At 33.7% G+C, this 14,242-nt stretch overlaps 1 protein-coding gene across 2 annotated transcripts in view; it reads left to right on the plus strand.

Annotated features, from left to right (window-relative positions):
* Positions 1-1,258: 1,258 nt before the first annotated feature.
* The window catches only part of LOC138716254 (uncharacterized), a 619,716-nt gene continuing 606,732 nt past the window's right edge, over positions 1,259-14,242 (plus strand). For both annotated transcript variants that reach the window (XM_069849112.1, XM_069849113.1), the window contains exon 1: positions 1,259-2,705. In XM_069849112.1, the coding sequence (XP_069705213.1) occupies positions 2,328-2,705 (378 nt within the window). In that variant the 5' untranslated portion in view covers positions 1,259-2,327. The remainder of the gene's footprint in view (positions 2,706-14,242) is intronic.

Below are 14,242 nucleotides of genomic sequence, written 5' to 3' on the forward strand. Positions count from 1 at the left end.
ACATTTTTTTATGTTCTAGTGATATTTAACTTATTTTATATTTTTGTTTTCATATTTTCCGATAATGGTATATCTATAATGTGATAAGTTGAGCTATATATATAATCATAATTTTCCTTACTGTGTGTACTTAAAAATATTGTATTCATTGTATGCTTTGTACTGCACTATTTTATCACTACTATTAGTATTATTATTACTATTATTATTATTATTATTATCAATAATTGTCTTATTTTTTTATACTTTGTATGCCTCATTTATTTTTGACCTGCTGTTCACATTTTATTATGCTTTTTTCTTTCTTTCTCTATGTTATATATTATGTCTGATTTCTTCTTACTTGTTTACATTTTATTATTATCATTATTATTATTATTATTATTATTATTATTATTATTATCATGTTCAGTTTTGTGTGTAAAATTGTAGTGTACTTTGTAAATTTGTAGTGTTTTTGTAACGCAGTTTTTACTCCTGGTTGAGTGTAAGAGAAGGCCGTATGGCCTTAACTCTGCCAGGTTAAATAAATCATTATTATTATTATTAATAACAATAATAATAATAATAATATCACAATTATCATTAGGACCTTACATGGGGTGTACTACGTTAAAATGGCAATATTTTTGTAGGAAAACGATTGAAATATTATACAAAATAATGGATATTAATGGACAAAATATGTAAAGAAAATATCAAAGGAAATAAACATTATTTTACATTAATAATGAGGATTTATGGCCAAAATTAAATGAAAATGCCTAAAAAATGGCCGAATAAAACAAAAGATGCTCTTATGAATTGAAACAGGAAAACGTGAAAAAAAAAATGGCCTAACAAATATGTCTTAAAACACTCAGTTTGTCACATAACATATAAATACTAAAGCAACTATGTATCTGGCTTACTAGAAAAAAGATGCAATTTAAAACGTCGAAGAAGCACCTGGTTATCTGTTGACACTTCACAAAGTGTTGAATCAGGCACGAACCTGCTAATATAACATTACATTATTCCGTCCACCCGCACGAAGACTAGAACCCCAGAAGGCAGCGATGTGATCTTGGGACCTCCAACATCTGCCCGGACATACCTGGGATACTTGTCGGGTCGGCATCCCTTTCTTCGAGTATCTCCGAACTCTGCCGAACACACAGGGTTTGGTTTTTTATCCCGAACAATCGTGTGAGAGCCTGTGGAGGGGGTACCTGGGTGAGGAAGCCAACCAAGTGGCGAAGCAAACTCGTTCTAGTCAGTTGGAGTCTGAGAGCAGAATGTGTTTGCCGTCGCCATGACAGCAGCGCGAGCAAGTCGATACGTGTTTGTTTTTGAAAGAAAGACATGTGAGCGGCGCTTTTTAGACAAATTGTAGCATTCCAGTACATTAGATCAGTTAATGAAAAGTGTTTGAAGCTGTGTGGAGTTGTTTTGCAACATGAATTGTGTACTTATGTGTCGGAATAAGCGAAGACACCAGACACGTGGATTTTTGTGTGGCGTTAAGTGAGGTAGACAGTGTGTGTTGAAATCTAGCATTTCATGTGTGACAAACAATAAAATCAGCCATGTTGTATACATTCAGTGTGTCTTATTTTCTTGCTGAATTATTAATCTGTAATAGTGGTGGGAAATATCAAGTTTGGTGATAATTACATATTCGGAATTTACAAAAGGAATCGGGCCAACGATATATAGATCTATGAAGCATCGTTTAGGCAGCGTTTTGTTTTTTTACCCGGCGCATTGGATTCTACAGTCGACTGTGACATTAGTTTGTGTTTTGTTGGAATTAGTGTGAGTTTGTTTTCTAATGTCAGGAGGAGTGTCGAAGAAATATTTTGTGATAGAAATGTACATTTGTTTTCAAATCCATGAATTCATTTACTAGTTCTGAGAAAGATTCTTGAGTGAAGTGTATTTGTGAAGGATCGGATTGTCATGAAATGCAGTGATAAACAAGTGAAACCGAGAAGGCGTGTAGTATGTGTGATAACTTAATCTGAAGGCGGTAAACTTCAAGGTGGCCGGAGGAAATAGATTTATCTCTCGATAGAATCAAACAATTAGGACGCGTTGGTTGGTGTTACAGACAATTTAATGGTGCCGGTGTGATATTGGAAAAGTTCTTCATATTCTTTGAAATTAGGTTCACTATACAACTTTCATGAACATCAACTTTTTGTGTTATTTTTTTTATAGAGGAATAGCTACCGCTAATTGTGTTACCCAGATATAGTGTGGTGTATAATTCCCAAACATAATAGTGGCTACGTCCTAAAATGTCTGACAACAAAATAAATCACGCTTAATCTCAAATATTCAAAATGTTTGGGAATTTAGTGCAACGCCTCCAGTCGCTGAGCCCTCTGGGGTCTCCAGTTACAAGCCCTGTCAGTTCTCCGAAAACATCTCGACGTCACTATAAAAGTCCAAAAAGGGGACCCAGACGGCCCCCATTGGGACGCCACAAAGAGGAATACAGGGAGGTGCAGTCTGATCCAGAACTGGACGAGGCCGACAATGGGAAGAAATTTGGACGCACAAGCCGGCATCTGCTGGATAAGCGAAAGAATAAATCGCGGGGATCCGCCGCCAGGACCGTCACCGAACCCGGGATTAATAACAACATCTATGCAGAGCACAAGGACTTCGCCCCCCTTCAAGGATCCAAGTCGCTGGGACGTCTGGACGGCTTGAAAGAGGTAGGGAGATATAATTCCTTTGTGTAGATCAATGGTTCCAACCTTTGCTGGCTGGCGCCTCCATTATAAGCAAGGCCTACAAATATTATTATTATTACTTACAAATGGCTTTTAAGGAACCCGCAGGTTCATTACCGCTCTCACATAAGCCCGCCATCGGTCCCTATCCTGTGCAAGATTAATCCAGTCTCCATCATCATATCCCACCTCCCTCAAATCCATTTTAATATTATCCTCTCACCTACGTCTCGGCCTCCCCAAAGATCTTTTTCCCCTCCGGCCTCCCAACTAACACTCTATATGCATTTCTGGATTCGCTCATACGTGCTACATACCCTGCCCATCTCAAACGTCTGGATTTAATGTTCCTAATTATGTCAGGTGAAGAATACAATGCGTGCAGTTCTGCGTTGTGTAACTTTCTCCATTCTCCTGTAACTTCATCCCACTTAGCCTCAAATATTTTCCTAAGAACCTTATTCTCAAACACCCTTAATCTCTGTTGTTCTCTCAAAGTGAGAGTCCAAGTTTCACAACCATACAGAACAACCGGTAATATAACTGTTTTATAAATTCTAACTTTCAGATTTTTTGACAGCAGACTAGATGACAAAAGCTTCTCAACCGAATAATAATAGGCATTTCCCATATTTATTCTGCGTTTAATTTCCTCCCGAGTATCATTTATATTTGTTACTGTTGTTCCAAGATATTTGAATTTTTCCACCCCTTCGAAGGATAAATCTCCAATTTTTATATTTCCATTTCGTACAATATTCTGGACACGGGACATAATCATATACTTTGTCTTTTCGGGATTTATTTCCAAACTATCGCTTTACTTGCTTGAAGTAAAATTTCCGTGTTTTCCTAATCGTTTGTGGATGTTCTCCTAACATATTCACGTCATCCGCATAGACAAGAAGGTGATGTAACCCATTCATTATTATTATTATTATTATTATTATTATTATTATTATTTATTACAAATATCTATTCTCAAAAAATAGTACCGGTAAATTTGAGAGTAGGCCTGATATAGCCGTTAATGGGTTTCAAGTAACTAATTTTGATGAAAAGTACAGTACCGATACTGTACAGCTGAAACAAGAATGTCTTGCAATTTGGCTTATTATTATTTGTGAATTAAAAAAATATTCCTGTGAATAATTTTATCTTGACAAGATAATGTTATTATTTTAACTAAATTTGCTCATCAGAAGTTAATTGCTAAATTAGGCATACTATAATTTAGTTTAACTGACCATTACTTGTTTTCAATCACCTGATGATTCATTTGTAGTAGGCTAACAATATGAGATGCATATCCTATAGTGATAAACACGTGGGTTTAGTTTACAGCAAGAAACACTTTTCACATAAAAATCTTTTAATACTTGCCGGTATATTCTAATGCACTGTAGTGATCCCCCACCACTTGTTACCAGTATAACACTCGAGATGTTCAGGACCCAATACAAGAGAAATTAACTCTGTGGTCGGGAGGAAAAAGGTCTTAAGTAAAAATTTGATACTTTTAAGGAAAGAAGTAGAAAGACTGAAATTTGTGTCAATTATAGAGTTTTTTTAATTAAGAGGTTTTTCCTGGATATTATTTGTTTATATTTCTTCTAAAATAGGTAATGTTGCTCATTTAACAATTTTCTTGATCATTTCAAAAAATAGCCGCACTTAAGCCCTTTTAATACTAGAACCCAAACTGAGTAGAAGGGACTATGTAAACATAAGATCTTTTTCATGTCAAAATAAATGAGAAATGTAAATGATTAGGATTGCAAAATGGGTCTTAAACAATTATAGGACTGTTTACCCTGGTCCTTAAAATTTTAAAAGGAAAGGGCATCAGTATGTGATAAAATGGCTAAAATACAAGTTAGACATTTTTAATAGGGAATCATGGAAAGTAAACATGTGATGTTTGTAAGGAATAAAGTATTAAATATTCTTAAGTCCTTTATTCTGTGTGTGCTCGATTCAAAAAGTACTTAGGACATTTGGTAACGCTCTATAAATCCAGTCAGGAGTCTTATTTGACTTTAGCCGTTTTACCAGATTGTAGAGAATTGTTTCCGCTTTCAGAATATATAAAAATCTCATTTTCACAAATAATTGACTTAAGACCTTTTTTCCTCCCGGCCACAGAACTATTTCCCTAGTAATTCGTCCTGGACCTCTCGCATGTAATGGGGTAGAGGAGAAAGGGAGAAGTACCACCTTTAGTGTAGTTCTTCTAGAGAATTTCCCTTCATTCTCTGCTAATTACCAACATAATATGCGAGAGGTCCAGGATGAATTACAAGGGAAATGGTCAGTTTCTCTAGTGTTGCGTCCTGAACTTTTCTTCTCGAAGTTATATTGGTAACAAATGCATTAGAATATACAGACGATTTTTATGTTGAAATTATTTGTGGCTACAAACTAACACCACGTGTTTATCGCTATTTACTTACTTACAAATGGCTTTTAAGGAGGTTCATTGCCGTCCTCACATAAGCCTGCCATCGGTCCCTATCCTGAGCAAGATTAATCCAGTCCCTACTAACGTACCTCACATCCCTCAAATCTGTTTTAATGTTACCCTTCCATCTATGCCTCATGTATAGAAATGAATAGTTCACATTATTGAGTTTGTCGCATTTCCATGGTAACCGAATTGTAATTTTCGTTCCACTAAAATCCTTTCATTTTTTCTATTAATGTAGTTCGAATATAGACGTCCTCGTCAAAAATGACTGGTGAATATGCTGTATAGATGTTAACATATACTGAAAACATATTCTGTATTTTTAGTAGTCCTAATGCGAAATTATGGTGTTATTTGCAGTTGTTCAATTTGATACAAATGTACAAGAACGAACATTTTTGGTTAACATATTAATTTTTAAATTGTTTTTTGTAAGATTTACTTCAATTTTTCGTTGACATTTATTTTTTATTTGTTTTTTTTTTCTAGTATTCATATCAATTATAAAATAATTATTCAGTTTTAAAGTTTTTTTTGTTATAAAGTTACTATAGGCTATGTATTATTGTTGTTGTTAACGTCCATTTTTATTACTATGACACCTAACATGGTATTTTGAATTTCTGGTACCATGATAACTATTTATATCATACTTTAAGACTTAAGAGGTATTACCTGTGTAATTCAGAATCAATTAAAAATCGTATTATGAAAATGAGCTTGTATTCATTCACAAACGATATTGAGAATAAGCTCATTACAATAAATTCATTCTGGGGGGGAGGGGACAGTCTTTTGATCGCCACATAAAAAATAAAAATGTTTTCGGAAATGCAAATTCAGGAAAAATAGACCTATCACTGTTCAGGCCGGTGTGATGTTAATAATATTAAGAGATACATCCAGAGAGGGAAATTTTCTTTCTCCGATTGGGAATGAACAGAAAAATACAGAAGTTAGAAAAAAAAATTCTAGAAGAGTGGAAATTCTCCGACTTGCCCACTTTCAAATCGAACAGTGTATGACAAATAGTAGAACTATAACTTCAATGCAGTTAATGAATATCAAACATGATTTTTCAGCATGGGAAAAAACACAAATGCATGAAGTTTCGGACCGTACTGAAAACATCAACATTGTTGTTCTCTATCGGGCACGTGGTACATACAATTTCCTTAATGCAGTTAATGAATATCAAACATGATTTTTCAAAATGGGAAAAAACACAAATGCATGAAGTTTCGGACCGTACTGAAAACATCAACATTGTTGTTCTCTATCGGGCACGTGGTACATACAATTTCCTTAATGCAGTTAATGAATATCAAACATGATTTTTCAGCATGAAAAAAAAAAAAAAACACAAATGCATGAAGTTTCGGACCGTACAGAAAACATCAACATTGTTATTCTCTATCGGGCACGTGGTACATAAAATTTCCTTAATGCAGTTAATGAATGTCAAACATGATTTTTCAGCATGAAAAAAAAAAAAAACACAAATGCATGAGGTTTCGGACCGTACTGAAAACATCAACATTGTTATTCTCTATCGGGCACGTGGTACATAAAATTTCCTTAATGCAGTTAATGAATGTCAAACATGATTTTTCAGCATGAAAAAAAAAACACAAATGCATGAGGTTTCGGACCGTACTGAAAACATCAACATTGTTATTCTCTATCGGGCACGTGGTACATATAATTTCTTTAATGCAGTTAATGAATGTCAAACATGATTTTTCAGCATGAGGGGGGGGGGGGGAAACACAAATGCATGAAGGTTCGGACCGTACTGAAAACATCAACATTGTTATTCTCTATCGGGCACGTGGTGCATATAATTTCCTTCGTAGCAATATCAGAGCACTCTTATCATAATTGCTTGCGTTTTAGTACGCTATTGTTTCTGCCAAGGTTGCTGTCCACCTTCTCTAAGGTCAATGCGAATGTAACAGTTGACGATGGTTACAGAACTGGGGTTTGTGTTCCGATTATGACAGTCCACGTGACATATAAACAAGAGATGAACGAGGTCTGTAGAAAGCGGAGTCGAACCTGCCGTGCGCCAAACCGTGTCAGACAGCAGCCCCTCGCCTCGCCCCTCCCCGCCTCACACGTCCTTTCCAATCCGCTCAGTTTGAGTCGACCTGGAATTGTCATTTTTTTACATAATAGCTTATTTGTGCATCATCCGTGGGGATTCAGGGTTCTCATGACCTTCGTTTTGTACATAAAGCTGTTTGCATCAATGGTACAATCAGTGTTGCCTGCTCATTGTGCAAAAACATGCTACATGATTTTTAAAAAGTAGGTTCTTCGTGTAAAAAAATAGCTAGATTGTGAAATTGGTTCGAAATCAAAATACACCTATACAAATGCGAGAATATGCTGGAAAATGCACATTCAAAAATAGGCTATGATTAAAAGAAAGAACAAAAAAAAAAAAAATAGAATAGTAATATACGTTACAAGAGCGGTATGTTGACGTTTTCATGTTCGAGGAAAAGATTGAAAAAGCGAAACGTGTGTGTTTTCCATCACAATATCTATAGAATCATTGCAGTGAACAATGAATAGCCTATAATATTGGAATTTTCAAGTGAAACTGTTTTGTGTTTCCAGGAAACAACTATCTTGGTTTGTCTGTTGTCAACGGACAAGTATTGTATATTTTGAATTTTCTCTGTTGTCGGCCGTCAGAGATTTATACCTTGATATGTCTATTATTAACCAACAAAGATTTGTACCTTGAATTGTTTATTGTCAGTCAAATATTTATAGCTAGGTTTTAATTTAACTTATATTGTTAACCAACACAGTTTTATGTTTTGAATTGTCTACCGAGATTTGTACCTTCAGTTGTCTGTTGTCAGTAAACAGAGATTAAGTTTCTTGGCTTAAAAATCGATAATGTGTTAAATTGGAAAAATCATATTAAAGAAATTACCCCCAAACTAAATTCAGCTTGTTTTGCTATTAGATCTATGCAAAAGATAGTAATTTTCAATACTTTAAAAGCAATATACTTTGCATACTTTCACTCGGTAATGAGTTTTGGAATAATATTCTGGGGAACTTCCACAGATAGTAACAGTATATTTCTATTACAAAAAAGAGTAATTAGAATAATAGTAGGTGCCAAATCTAGGGAATCGTGTAGGACCAATTTAAAAAAACTACAAATAATGCCTATGGCTTGTCAGTATATCTTTTCATTAATAATCTTCCTCTTATGTAATCGTGAAAACTTTGTAACTAATTCAACAGTTCATAGCATATATACACGTCAAAAAATGACTTTCATACTCCATCGGCAAGTCTATCGTGCTATCAAAAAGTAGTGCTTATTTGACAGTAAAAATTTTTAATAGTCTCCCTATCGATATAAAAAATGAAACTCAAAACATAAAATTATTTAGGGCCAAATTAAAGAAATACCTAATTTCTCACGCCTTCTATTCTGTAGGTTAATTCATTACATTCAATAACGCTTCATGAAATTGATACTAAAACTTTGTGTTGTACTAGTAGACTATATTGTAAATCTCGTATGTATTTCATCTAGACTGTGACTATAAATTAAGACTTTATAATAGTATTAAGTTTTTTGACTTGTTCCATATTCTAGCTGTGAAGCAATGTTGAATACCATGAAATGTTAATAAATACAATACAATACAAGTATATCTTGAAATGTCTGTTGTCAACCAACAAAGCCGTTATTTAAAAATTGTCTGTCGTCAACCAACGTAGATTTACATTTTAAATTGTCTGTTGTCAACCAACAAAACCTTTTATTGAAAATTGTCCTTCGTCAAACAACATAGATTTCTATTTTAAATTGTGTGTTGCCAGCCAACAAAATATTTTTACCTTACATTGTTCGTTGCTAGCCAACAAACATTTATGCTTTGAATTGTCTATCATTAGCCAGAAAATATTTATACCGGTTGTGAGAATTGTGTGTCATCAATCAACAGAAATTGTTCGTTGTCAGCCGATAGATAAACAGTCAACAGTCAACAAAAATTTATATTTTAAATTGTCTGTTGTCAATCAGAAAATATTTATATTTTATTTTCTCTAATATTTTAAATTTTCTGTTGTCAACAAATAAATTTATATTGTAAATTGCGTGTTACCAATCAACAAATATTTTTACTTTATATTGTTCCTTGCCAGTCAACAAAAATTTACATTTTAAATTGTCTGTTGTCAATGAGCAAATATTAATATTTTATTTTGTCTATTGTCAGGCAAGAAAGATTTATATTTTAAATTGTCTGTTGTTCGTTAATTAAAATTTATACCTTGAAAGGCTCCTTACCACTTTCACTGTTACAACAGCAGCATGTTTAAAACAAATATGGTCACTTTTAGTTCGTAGCGGTCATCGTCATTGTCACTAAGAGGACATTTCTAAATATAAAATATCTTCCTAAAAAGTAAAAAAAAAAAAAAGAAGTGTCAAGTGATGTAGGCTATTCATTGTCAAAATAACATGATATGGTTTAATCAACTAGAAACAAAAGAGTGAAAAATAATGTCCTACCAGACTGTATCCTTAGAAACGGTAGGTTCTCATAAAACATTTGAACACTAAAGCGTCTGTGTTTCTGGATTAACACTATCAGATGCAAATAAATTGTGTCATGTAATTAATTAAGTTTATATGTAATTCAGTTGATATGTAAATAAATTAAGGTGATATGAAGACATTAACAAAATTTGTCTAATGGTATTGAGAGATTCATTATCCATTCTACACAATCACTTGTATAATAGCATGTAATTTTTTTTTCACTTTATCTCATTACTCTTCAGTGTATTTTCATCTCATGTTTCTCTGAACTCAAATTGTACATTATTTTTAAATTTATCATTGTTCCGTATTCTCTCAACAATCATATTGTATTTTTCATTTAATCTCTGCTTTGTATTCTGGATCCTAGTGGTCAGCCGCAGATTTCGGCCAGATGTCCCAAGTTGTAGAATTTATTGTTGTATTAATTAAGATGATATGTAATTAAGTTGATATGTAATTAAGGTGATATGTAATTACTTAAATTGGTACCTGTTTCTTAATTTTAATTACATGCAACCATAGTTTAATGAACATTGACATCATTTAGATTTAATGTGTATACTTTATTTTACTTGCTATATGTTTCCATTGAATTATGGTAATAACTTAATTTTAACCCTTGTTTTCTACGTATTCAGTAAATGACGCTTGGCCCACTATGGTTCTGAACCCTTCAAATAACTTAAATTATATTATATTATTACATTACATTATATTATATTATATTATATTACATTACATTATATTATAGCATTATGTCCATCTAGAGAAACTACACTTTCCAATGGTGAAATAATAATTAATTATACAAATCGGTTAATTTAGCTTCCGATATTACTTCATACAAACACAGAAACATTCTCTGTAGGCTATCTTTCATAGCTTTCGATTGTTGCTGTCCAAGGCCCCTTATAGACGAAGTCGTTTGTTTTTTAATTCATTACACGGCCTTAGATGGCAGTTATTTTAATTTAAAACTCATTTATCTCATTAAATATCAGTCCTATCAACATTTTTCAAAGAATAAAACTTATCGCAAATGATTTAAAAGAAACTTTTGATATGTAACATTTTTCACAAAAATCAATAATAAGCGAGATATTTCGATTTATTTAATTCAGGCCCTTATAAACCCCTTTTAAATAATGTATTTTGAATGCCATATAGCTTAAAATCTAAGTTACAACGAACTTAATTTATATTCCAATTTTCATCGAAATCCGTTCAGCCATTATCGCGTGAAAAGGTAACAAACATTCAGACAGAAAGGCAGACAAAAATTTCAAAAAAGCTATTTTCGGTTTCAGGGTGGTTAATTATATACGTTAGGACCAATTATTTTTGAAAAATCGAAAAATTACCAGAAAAATTTCGGCTACAGATTTATTATTAGTATAGATTATATATTACTGCCACCGGGTGTATACTCAATTGTAGTTTTACATACATACATACAAAATTGGATCGGTGTCGGTTAGAGTAGCTCAGTGGTAGAGCGTTGGTACGTTATACCAAAGGTCCCGGGTTCGATACCCGGCTCCGGAACAATTTTTCCCTCGAAATTATTCAAATCAACTTTACAGGGAGTTATACCTGAAATCTTGATTTGCATAATACACATCACTGTTCGTTAACAGAAAAATCACAATTTAAGTCACACGGAGTTAGTGTGCACTCGAAGTTGGTTGCTTGACGGTTGTCAGCCCACTTTGAGGTCTGTGGATATAGAGGAAAAATTGGATCGGTGTCGGTTAGAGTTCCCGAGTAGCTCAGTGGTAGAGCGTTGGTACGTTAAACCAAAGGTCCCGGGTTCGATACCCGGCTCCGGAACAATTTTTCCCTCGAAATTATTCAAATCAACTTTACAGGGAGTTATACCTGAAATCTTGATTTGCATACATACATACATACAAATACATCTATGTCCTACCCGTAGTGATTGTAGTACCTGCTCTTGTTGGACATATCCGGTACACACAAATAACATGGAGCGACATAAATACTTTTAACAAAAAAGTGACTTGAATGCGTTGTTCGTATGTTGACGCAGTGCGTGATGGGTAACACGTCATTCTCTTTAATTAGAAGGTTCGTTCCCCGAAGTGCACGACTTGTAACAGCAGACTTCTGTCTTGCGGACGAACGGTCTGTACTTGGTTGTTTTCAATTAGCTGGTCTCTAAGAAGACAGATAAGTATCGCGGACCGATTTCAAAGAAGGCTTTCATTCGGCTCGTGTACCGTAAAATCCGAGATTCGTGTCACTCGAAAGAGACATTCCTCTTTACGATTGACACTTCACATAAACTTAGGAAAGGAAAATAAACAAACGTATCATAAAAGGAGGGATTCGTCTTCTGTGAAACCTTCATCAAGTGATGGAATTTGAAGAATAGGCCCAATTATATATACCTTCAATGCGTATCATAAAGTAGATACAGTCACGGTTAAATTACATTTATTTTTTTTTTTTTTTTGTGAAACGTGCTATTTTGGTCGTGCCAGTTGGCTGAGAAATTTCTGAAAGGGAAACAAAACACAATAAAAAATATAATCGCTTTCAACTGTTTTTGAGTTGTTTTTAATTAATGTTCTTTTTGATTAAAGGTTATTTTATTTAAGCTTAAGGGGTTAGGTACAGCTTACAGCAGTAATTTTTTTTTGTTGGAAATATTCAACATTTTTTTTCTCCATTACTGTATCTTGTACAATAATGAAAATTGGTATGTGTAAAACACTGTCCTTCTGCTATATGGAAAAAAATATTTTTTACGATTTAAAAAAAATTATATATATATATTTTTTTTTTCAAAATTCAAAGTTCACTGTGCAGTGATGAAGCGTTTCCCTCATAACTCATAAACTTGTTAAATTTCTCATGTTCTCTCTCTTTTATTTTATTGCTGAAACTCATGTTTACAATATCATGCTCTTTCAACTACATTCCTTAATAAACATTTGTTTTTTCATTTTGTGTTAGATATTTGACCATTTTTTAAAATGAATTTATTTTTATCAGACAATCTATCAAAGGTTGAGAAGCGATTTTGCATCGTATTGTAGATATGACATGCATAAATACACACAAAAAATTTCATCACAGAATGTTGGCTAGTTTTTTTGAGTTATGAGGGAAACGCTTTATCACTGCACAGTGAACTTTGAATTTTGAAAAAAAAATATATATATATATATATATATATAACTTTTTTAAATCGTAAAAATATCTTTATCATAATATAGCAGAAGGACTTGAACGGGTTACATCAGCTTCTTGTCTATGCGGATGACGTGAATATGTTAGGAGAAAATCCACAAACGATTAGGGAAAACAGGGGAATTTTACTGGAAGCAAGTAAAGCGATCGGTTTGGAAGTAAATCCCGAAAAGACAAAGTATATGATTATGTCTCGTGACCAGAATATTGTACGAAATGGAACTATAAAAATTGAAGATTTATCCTTCGAAGGGGTGGAAAAATTCAAATATCTTGGAGCAACAGTAACAAATATAAATGACACTCGGGAGGAAATTAAACACAGAATAAATATGGGAAATGCGTGTTATTATTCGGTTGAGAAGCTTTTATCGTCTAGTCTGCTGTCAAAAAATCTGATAGTTAGAATTTATAAAACAGTTATATTACCGGTTGTTCTGTATGGCTGTGAAACTTGGACTCTCACTCTGAGAGAGGAACATAGGTTAAGGGTGTTTGAGAATAAGGTGCTTAGGAAAATATTTGGGGCTAAGCAGGATGAAGTTACAGGAGAATGGAGAAAGTTACACAACGCAGAACTGCACGCATTGTATTCTTCACCTGACATAATTAGGAACATTAAATCCAGACGTTTGAGATGGTCAGGGCATGTAGCACGTATGGGCGAATCCAGAAATTCATATAGAGTGTTAGTTGGGAGACCGGAGGGAAAAAGGCCTTTGGGAAGGCCGAGATGTAGATGGGAAGATAATATTAAAATGGATTTGAGGGAGGTGGGATATGATGATAGAGACTGGATTGCACAGGATAGGGACCGATGGCGGGCTTATGTGAGGGCGGCAATGAACCTTCGGGTTCCTTAAAAGCCAGTAAGTAAGTAAGCAGAAGGACAGTGTTTTACACATACTAATTTTCATTATTGTACAAGACAGAATAATGGAGGAAAAAATGTTTATTTCATGTCTTCTTTCAAATCAGAAAATTAGGAATAGCTATTCTGTTACACCCTGTATATGTCGAGTACCAATAATGGTCCACTCACCGTACTTTGAGAAGTACTGTAATAGATGAAAAGTATATATAGATTGAAATATACAGATGACGACATGGCAGGAAATATTTTATGATGTCTAGGATGACGAAAACGTTTATTTCTGTATAAATTTCGAAATAATTGTTTAAGCATCACAGTGCTTCCTCATTAAACTTTGTGTACTGTGAAAGTAAGGCTCCCACGGAGCTAAATGC

This window comes from Periplaneta americana, chromosome 16 (genome assembly GCF_040183065.1).
Source record: "Periplaneta americana isolate PAMFEO1 chromosome 16, P.americana_PAMFEO1_priV1, whole genome shotgun sequence".
Classification (NCBI taxonomy): Eukaryota; Metazoa; Arthropoda; class Insecta; order Blattodea; family Blattidae; genus Periplaneta; species Periplaneta americana.